This window comes from Electrona antarctica (genome assembly GCF_951216825.1).
Source record: "Electrona antarctica genome assembly, chromosome: 6".
Taxonomy (NCBI): domain Eukaryota; kingdom Metazoa; phylum Chordata; class Actinopteri; order Myctophiformes; family Myctophidae; genus Electrona; species Electrona antarctica.
Window position 1 is genome coordinate 59,016,953 of NC_136811.1, and position 10,107 is coordinate 59,027,059.

General features: G+C 47.1%; 1 protein-coding gene across 1 annotated transcript in view; it reads right to left on the minus strand.

Annotated features, from left to right (window-relative positions):
• The window catches only part of LOC306924853 (uncharacterized protein), a 44,707-nt gene extending 35,537 nt beyond the window's left edge, over positions 1–9,170 (minus strand). The window contains exons 1-3 of the mRNA XM_079503524.1: positions 8,918–9,170; positions 637–705; positions 30–156 (exon numbers count right to left, since the gene is read on the minus strand). Coding sequence (XP_079359650.1) covers positions 30–156; positions 637–675 — 166 coding nt within the window. The 5' untranslated portion in view covers positions 676–705; positions 8,918–9,170. The remainder of the gene's footprint in view (positions 1–29; positions 157–636; positions 706–8,917) is intronic.
• Positions 9,171–10,107: the final 937 nt, after the last annotated feature.

The window sequence follows — 10,107 nt, forward strand, 5'->3', positions numbered from 1 at the left end:
AGTGATGCATTGTGGGTAGTGTAGTTCACCTTCAGAAGGCTTGATGGTGTGAGTTCTGGTCATCTTCACTCTCTTATGAGCAGAAACACAGACTTCACACAACGCCTCGTTACACTGTAAACAATACCCCACCGCCAGGCCTCCTCCACACGAACACTGTAAAATATGAATATATTATTACAGAAACAGACTTCACACAACGCCTCGTTACACTGTAAACAATACCCCACCGCCAGACCTCCTCCACACGAACACTGTAAAATATATTACACTGTAAACAATACCCCAACGCCAGGCCTCCTCCACACGAACACTGTAAAATATATTACACTGTAAACAATACCCCACCGCCAGGCCTCCTCCACACGAGCACTGTAAAATATATTACACTGTAAACAATACCCCACCGCCAGGCCTCCTCCACACGAGCACTGTAAAATATTCATATATTATTACAGAAACACAGACTTCACACGCCTCTACTGTACATGCACGCGGACGTGCATAGAGCACACACACACACACACACACACACACACACACACACACACACACACACACACACACACACACACACACACACACACACACACACACACACACACACACACACAGTTGAGTTCATGTTATTCTCACCTTGTGTTCATCACTGCTGAGTAGAACGTTGGCCTCCATTCTGATGTTCTCACATACCAGGAAGTAGATCTGAAAGCAACAAGAACACATGGAAACGTTAATAAAGACAATATAAATAAACAAGGTGTCTTTGCAGCATTACAGATAATAAGGCACGACGCCAGCACAGATTAGTGACTCATTGACAGCATTAACCCATTTTGGGCGGGAACCCCTTTTGGTGTTTTAAACATTATGTTATAATTTAGCTATTGAAAAATAGCAGATCTACAAGCTCATAGCGCGCCACCGAGTGGCGCGCTACGAGCTTGTAGGTCTGCTATTTTTGAAAAATCATGAAAATGAGGCACAAATCTTTGAATATATATTATTTCAGAGTGAACATTTTTAACTCAAATCTTTGCTTCTGCAGGGGTCCCTGGAACAACATATTTTCAGATGGGGGTCGGCGGCCAATTACATATATTTTTGGGGGTCCTTGACATGAAACTTTTTGAACACAACTGACATAGAAACATGGGTTTTTCACAGAGGATTTAGAAGACATTTGTAGAATCGATGGTAGGTCTAAATGGGTTAACAGCTTAGTGGTATCTCAGAACATGAGACGCTTGAGAATCTCTGAAACAGAACCTTCAGTTAAACCTCTCTCTAAAGCTCAGAGACACAGACCATTAGGCCTTCAGTTAAACCTCTCTCTAAAGCTCAGAGACACAGACCATTAGGCCTTCAGTTAAACCTCTCTCTAAAGCTCAGAGACACAGACCATTAGGCCTTCAGTTAAACCTCTCTCTAAAGCTCAGAGACACAGACCATTAGGCCTTCAGTTAAACCTCTCTCTAAAGCTCAGAGACACAGACCATTAGGCCTTCAGTTAAACCTCTCTCTAAAGCTCAGAGACACAGACCATTAGGCCTTCAGTTAAACCTCTCTCTAAAGCTCAGAGACACAGACCATTAGGCCAGGGGTTCAGACCTTCAGTTAAACCTCTCTCTAAAGCTCAGAGACACAGACCATTAGGCCAGTGGTTCAGACCTTCAGTTAAACCTCTCTCTAAAGCTCGGAGACACAGACCATTAGGCCTTCAGTTAAACCTCTCTCTAAAGCTCAGAGACACAGACCATTAGGCCAGGGGTTCAGACCTTCAGTTAAACCTCTCTCTAAAGCTCGGAGACACAGACCATTAGGCCAGGGGTTCAGACCTTCAGTTAAACCTCTCTCTAAAGCTCAGAGACACAGACCATTAGGCCAGGGGTCCAGACCTTCAGTTAAACCTCTCTCTAAAGCTCAGAGACACAGACCATTAGGCCAGGGGTTCAGACCTTCAGTTAAACCTCTCTCTAAAGCTCAGAGACACAGACCATTAGGCCAGGGGTTCAGACCTTCAGTTAAACCTCTCTCTAAAGCTCAGAGACACAGACCATTAGGCCAGGGGTTCAGACCTTCAGTTAAACCTCTCTCTAAAGCTCGGAGACACAGACCATTAGGCCAGGGGTTCAGACCTTCAGTTAAACCTCTCTCTAAAGCTCGGAGACACAGACCATTAGGCCAGGGGTTCAGACCTTCAGTTAAACCTCTCTCTAAAGCTCAGAGACACAGACCATTAGGCCAGGGGTTCAGACCTTCAGTTAAACCTCTCTCTAAAGCTCGGAGACACAGACCATTAGGCCAGGGGTTCAGACCTTCAGTTAAACCTCTCTCTAAAGCTCAGAGACACAGACCATTAGGCCAGTGGTTCAGACCTTCAGTTAAACCTTTCTCTAAAGCTCGGAGACACAGACCATTAGGCCAGGGGTTCAGACCTTCAGTTAAACCTCTCTCTAAAGCTCAGAGACACAGACCATTAGGCCAGGGGTTCAGACCTTCAGTTAAACCTCTCTCTAAAGCTCAGAGACACAGACCATTAGGCCAGGGGTTCAGACCTTCAGTTAAACCTCTCTCTAAAGCTCAGAGACACAGACCATTAGGCCAGGGGTTCAGACCTTCAGTTAAACCTCTCTCTAAAGCTCAGAGACACAGACCATTAGACCAGGGGTTCAGACCTTCAGTTAAACCTCTCTCTAAAGCTCAGAGACACAGACCATTAGGCCAGTGGTTCAGACCTTCAGTTAAACCTCTCTCTAAAGCTCGGAGACACAGACCATTAGGCCAGGGGTTCAGACCTTCAGTTAAACCTCTCTCTAAAGCTCAGAGACACAGACCATTAGGCCAGGGGTTCAGACCTTCAGTTAAACCTCTCTCTAAAGCTCAGAGACACAGACCATTAGGCCAGGGGTTCAGACCTTCAGTTAAACCTCTCTCTAAAGCTCAGAGACACAGACCATTAGGCCAGGGGTTCCCAAACCCTTTCATGTCAAGGACCCCCAGATTGACACTAATTCACCCGCGGACCCCCATCTGAAAGGATATGCCAGGGACCCCCATCTGAAAGGATATGCCAGGGACCCCCATCTGAAAGGATATGCCAGGGACCCCCATCTGAAAGGATATGCCAGGGACCCCCATCTGAAAGGATATGCCAGGGACCCCCATCTGAAAGGATATGCCAGGGACCCCCATCTGAAAGGATATGCCAGGGACCCCCACAAGAGAAGATTTTGAGCAGTGATTCTCAACCCGTTTCATTTCAAGGACCCCCCGTTCTCGTGCATTAGTCTACGGACCCTTAACTTCATAAATACAATATTTGAGTTTAATAGAGATATGTTACAATATATAGCTTGACAGATGTTTTAAATTCCTTTTTTAATCAGTGGATGCAGTCACTGGAAGAGTAAAGGTTCCATGGATGGCTATGTGCAAGAGGGGCCCTGTCCCCACTGTCCTCACCAGAGACATGCTAACTGTCTGTCCCCACTGTCCTCACCAGAGACATGCTAACTGTCTGTCCCCACTGTCCTCACCAGAGACATGCTAACTGTCTGTCCTCACCAGAGACATGCTAACTGTCTGTCCCCACTGTCCTCACCAGAGACATGCTAACTGTCTGTCCTCCCCAGAGACATGCTAACTGTCTGTCCCCACTGTCCTCACCAGAGACATGCTAACTGTCTGTCCTCACCAGAGACATGCTAACTGTCTGTCCCCACTGTCCTCACCAGAGACATTCTAACTGTCTGTCCCCACTGTCCTCACCAGAGACATGCTAACTGTCTGTCCTCACCAGAGACATGCTAACTGTCTGTCCCCACTGTCCTCACCAGAGACATGCTAACTGTCTGTCCCCACTGTCCTCACCAGAGACATGCTAACTGTCTGTCCCCACTGTCCTCACCAGAGACATGTCTGTCCCCACTGTCCTCACCAGAGACATGCTAACTGTCTGTCCTCACCAGAGACATGCTAACTGTCTGTCCCCACTGTCCTCACCAGAGACCTGCTAACTGTCTGTCCTCACCCAGTCACACCAGAGACATGCTAACTGTCCTCACCCAGTCACACCAGAGACATGCTAACTGTCTGTCCCCACTGTCCTCACCAGAGACATGCTAACTGTCTGTCCCCACTGTCCTCACCAGAGACATGCTAACTGTCTGTCCTCACCCAGTCACACCAGAGACATGCTAACTGTCTGTCCCCACTGTCCTCACCAGAGACATGCTAACTGTCTGTCCCCACTGTCCTCACCAGAGACATGCTAACTGTCTGTCCCCACTGTCCTCACCAGAGACATGCTAACTGTCTGTCCTCACCCAGTCACACCAGAGACATGCTAACTGTCCTCACCCAGTCACACCAGAGACATGCTAACTGTCTGTCCCCACTGTCCTCACCAGAGACATGCTAACTGTCTGTCCCCACTGTCCTCACCAGAGACATGATAACTGTCTGTCCTCACCCAGTCACACCAGAGACATGCTAACTGTCCTCACCCAGTCACACCAGAGACATGCTAACTGTCTGTCCTCACCCAGTCACACCAGAGACATGCTAACTGTCCTCACCCAGTCACACCAGAGACATGCTAACTGTCCTCACCCAGTCACACCAGAGACATGCTAACTGTCCTCACCCAGTCACACCAGAGACATGCTAACTGTCCTCACCCAGTCACACCAGAGACATGCTAACTGTCCTCACCCAGTCACACCAGAGACATGCTAACTGTCTGTCCTCACCCAGTCACACCAGAGACATGCTAACTGTCCTCACTGTACTCACCAGAGACATGCTAACTGTCTGTCCACACCCAGTCACCCCAGAGAGATGCTAACTGTCTGTCCTCACCCAGTCACACCAGAGACATGCTAACTGTCTGTCCTCACCCAGTCACACCAGAGAGATGCTAACTGTCCTCACTGTCCTCACCAGAGACATTCTAACTGTCTGTCCTCACCAAGCCACACCAGAGACATGCTAACTGTCTGTCCCCACTGTCCTCACCAGAGACATGCTAACTGTCTGTCCTCACCCAGTCACCCCAGAGACATGATAACTGTCTGTCCTCACCCAGTCACACCAGAGACATGCTAACTGTCTGTCCCCACTGTCCTCAGAGACATGCTAACTGTCTGTCCTCAACCAGTCACCACAGAGACATGCTAACTGTCTGTCCCCACTGTCCTCACCAGAGACATGTTAACTGTCTGTCCCCACTGTCCTCACCAGAGACATGCTAACTGTCTGTCCCCACTGTCCTCACCAGAGACATGCTAACTGTCTGTCCCCAATGTCCTCACCAGAGACATGCTAACTGTATGTCCCCACTGTCCTCACCAGAGACATGCTAACTGTCTGCCCCCACTGTCCTCACCAGAGACATGCTAACTGTCTGTCCTCACCAGAGACATGCTAACTGTCTGCCCCCACTGTCCTCACCAGAGACATGCTAACTGTCTGCCCCCACTGTCCTCACCAGAGACATGCTAACTGTCTGTCCTCACCAGAGACATGCTAACTGTCTGCCCCCACTGTCCTCACCAGAGACATGCTAACTGTCTGTCCCCACTGTCCTCACCAGAGACATGCTAACTGTCTGTCCCCACTGTCCTCACCAGAGACATGCTAACTGTCTGTCCCCACTGTCCTCACCAGAGACATGCTAACTGTCTGTCCCCACTGTCCTCACCAGAGACATGTCTGTCCCCACTGTCCTCACCAGAGACATTCTAACTGTCTGTCCCCACTGTCCTCACCAGAGACATGCTAACTGTCTGTCCTCACCAGAGACATGCTAACTGTCTGCCCCCACTGTCCTCACCAGAGACATGCTAACTGTCTGTCCCCACTGTCCTCACCAGAGACATGCTAACTGTCTATCCTTACCAGAGACATGCTAACTGTCTGTCCCCACTGTCCTCACCAGAGACATGCTAACTGTCTGTCCCCACTGTCCTCACCAGATACATTCTAACTGTCTGTCCTCACCAGAGACATGCTAACTGTCTGTCCCCACTGTCCTCACCAGAGACATGCTAACTGTCTGTCCCCACTGTCCTCACCAGAGACATGCTAACTGTCTGTCCCCACTGTCCTCACCAGAGACATGCTAACTGTCTGTCCCCACTGTCCTCACCAGAGACATGCTAACTGTCTGTCCCCACTGTCCTCACCAGAGACATGCTAACTGTCTGTCCCCACTGTCCTCACCAGAGACATGCTAACTGTCTGTCCCCACTGTCCTCACCAGAGACATGCTAACTGTCTGTCCCCACTGTCCTCACCAGAGCCATGCTAACTGTCTGTCCCCACTGTCCTCACCAGAGACATACTAACTGTATGTCCCCACTGTCCTCACCAGAGACATGCTAACTGTCTGTCCCCACTGTCCTCACCAGAGACATGCTAACTGTCTGTCCCCACTGTCCTCACCAGAGACATGCTAACTGTCTGTCCCCACTGTCCTCACCAGAGACATGCTAACTGTCTGTCCCCACTGTCCTCACCAGAGACATGCTAACTGTCTGTCCCCACTGTCCTCACCAGAGCCATGCTAACTGTCTGTCCCCACTGTCCTCACCAGAGACATGCTAACTGTCCTCACCCAGTCACACCAGATACATGCTAACTGTCTGTCCCCACTGTCCTCACCAGAGACATGCTAACTGTCCTCACCCAGTCACACCAGAGACATGCTAACTGTCTGTCCCCACTGTCCTCACCCAGTCACACCAGAGACATGCTAACTGTCCTCACCCAGTCACACCAGAGACATGCTAACTGTCCTCACCCAGCCACACCAGAGACATGCTAACTGTCTGTCCTCACCCAGCCACACCAGAGACATGCCAACTGTCTGTCCTCACCCAGTCACACCAGAGACATGCTAACTGTCTGACCCCACTGTCCTCATCAGAGACATGCTAACTGTCCTCCCCCAGCCACACCAGAGACATGCTAATTGTCTGTCCTCACCCAGTCACACCAGAGACATGCTAACTGTCTGTCCTCCCCCAGTCACACCAGAGACATGCTAACTGTCTGTCCTCCCCCAGTCACACCAGAGACATGCTAACTGTCTGTCCTCCCCCAGTCACACCAGAGACATGCTAACTGTCTGTCCTCCCCCAGCCACACCAGAGACATGCTAACTGTCTGTCCTCCCCCAGCCACACCAGAGACATGCTAACTGTCCTCTCTTTGAATAAACTGTGAATTTGATCATGCAACAGAGTTGTGTGTCTGTAAACCACAAAGAAAATGTTATTGCTGCTGTCCTTGGTTTAATGTTATTAATGTTATTAATGTTATTAATGTTATTGCTGCTGTCCTTGGTTTAAAGAAAACATGGCAATATGTTGTCTTACAGAAAATGAGTCACATTTTATATCAGCAGCTGCACTGCAGCACTATCCCCCCCCCCCCCCCCCCCCCCCCCCCCCACACACATTCTGCACTATCCCCCACATTCTGCTGGGCCTCGTAGTTCACTATCCCCCACATTCTGCTGGGCCTCGTAGTTCACTATCCCCCACATTCTGCTGGGCCTCGTAGTTCACTATCCCCCACATTCTGCTGGGCCTCGTAGTTCACTATCCCCCACATTCTGCTGGGCCTCGTAGTTCACTGAGACACTACACTGTGTCCTTTACTGAGACAGCGTCTCAGTAAAGGATCACAGAATGCAGAGAGACAGTGTAGTGTCTCAGTAAACTATAGGATCATAGAATGCAGAGAGACAGTGTAGTGTCTCAGTAAACTATAGGATCATAGAATGCAGAGAGACAGTGTAGTGTCTCAGTAAACTATAGGATCATAGAATGCAGAGAGACAGTGTAGTGTCTCAGTAAACTATAGGATCATAGAATGCAGAGAGACAGTAAACTATAGGATCATAGAATGCAGAGAGACAGTGTAGTGCCTTAGTAAAGGATCACAGAATGCAGAGAGACAGTATAGCGTCTCAGTAAAGGATCACAGAATGCAGAGAGACAGTATAGCGTCTCAGTAAATGATCACAGAATGCATTGAGACAGTGTAGTGTCTCAGTAAACTATAGGATCATAGAATGCAGAGAGACAGTGTAGCGTCTCAGTAAACTATAGGATCCCAGAATGCAGAGAGACAGTGTAGCGTCTCAGTAAACTATAGGATCCCAGAATGCAGAGAGACAGTCTAGTGTCTCAGTAAACTATAGGATCATAGAATGCAGAGAGACAGTAAACTATAGGATCATAGAATGCAGAGACAGTGTAGCGTCTCAGTAAACTATAGGATCATAGAATGCAGAGAGAGAGTAAACTATAGGATCATAGGATGCAGAGAGACAGTAAACTATAGGATCATAGAATGCAGAGAGACAGTGTACTGTATAGCATTGGTTCCACCTCAGAAAACATTTGTCTCCCCAAGTACCACCATAATAACTGATGTTAAAATACAGGAGCCCTTTTGGTTCCATTCCTATGAGCCAATAATGCTGCTGCGCTGACAAAACTAATCACTAATCTGCACAATTGATGATATTTCTAATTAATCCGTTTAGGCTAACTAACAACTTTGCTGTATTTTCCTACCTTGATAGTTATTCAATTTAAATATTAAAAAGGTAAAGGCATCATAACAATCTAAGGCTTCAGCCTAAAGGCTGTTTTGTTAAAAACAACAACTTGTAGGTATTGTATAAATGTGTGTTTTAACTCTTTTAAATGAATAAACTGAGAGATAAGTAACGGACAACACTAACGGTTAAACAAAAGATCATACAAATAACAGACCTACAAGTTATACAACAACAGGACCGTCTGTGAGCTTGTAGATCTGTTGTCTTGAGCCCCATGAAGCGGGTATTATTATTTTAAACAGTTTTATAAACATACATATAATTTAAGATGTTTCTTACCTGCTTTAAGATCAAACAGGACAAACGGAGATAAAACCACTCGGTGATTTTCCCTCCGTTGTTACAACATCTCCACGTTTAATCCATGTGTTCTATAGATCTGATATTACCGTAAACACGACAGAACGGAGCGTTAAATCGGCGGAAGGTTTAAAAAATAAAGAGTTTATGTGAAGAATAAAGAGTTTTATTTCATTGATATCTCTGTTATTTTCTGTTGTTGTTGTTTCATCTGCTGCTGCTCTGCTGCCACGGGGTTGCCACGTTGTGGCGGACACAAGCAACCCGGGCTGTGAAAACAAGACCAAATGTTTACATGAATTTGGAAACCAGAATAAATTACAATAGTGTGGTTTCCATTTTAGAGCAACCACACTAATAAACAACTTTAAACAGAAAACACTACAAAGGTCAATTTGGTTTCATTTAACACTCTCAAGAGTTACAGATCTATTAAGAGTCCATTTGGTTACCAGCTCTCCATCATTTAGCTGCATGGGGACCACCTGGAACCCCATCAAGGACTACTGGTGGTCCCCGGACCACTGGTTGAGTATATTATTATACTAATACAACACAACTACATGTGTTTATATAATACTAATACAACACAATACTAGCTGTATTTATTTATTACAGGAAAACACTTGTTTATAAACATAGTTGTAAAATATGGCTTATAACAGGCGGACATGGCAACACCTCCTCTTCCTGTGAAAGTGTTGTTTATTGAAGGCAGATCGACTGCTGTTCCTCCCTCGGTGCTGCCGCCTAGTGGAGGGGAAGATGCATGCAACTCAAATCATTATTGGCATGAGAAAACCAAACCGTTTAAGATAAGTGTCGAAATATAATAATTAAAAACTGTTGAAAATGGGGAAAGTATATGAGGTTACAGCATTGTGTAAACATAAAGTATTACAGTTGGAGGTACAGCATTGTGAACCATCAGTTTGGATGTATGGGCCGTCAAGGACAGAACCATCAGTTTGGATGTATGGGCCGTCAAGGACAGAACCATCAGTTTGGATGTATGGGCCGTCAAGGACAGAACCATCAGTTTGGATGTATGGGCTGTCAAGGACAGAACCATCAGTTTGGATGTATGGGCCGTCAAGGACAGAACCATCAGTTTGGATGTATGGGCTGTCAAGGACAGAACCATCAGTTTGGATGTATGGGCCGTCAAG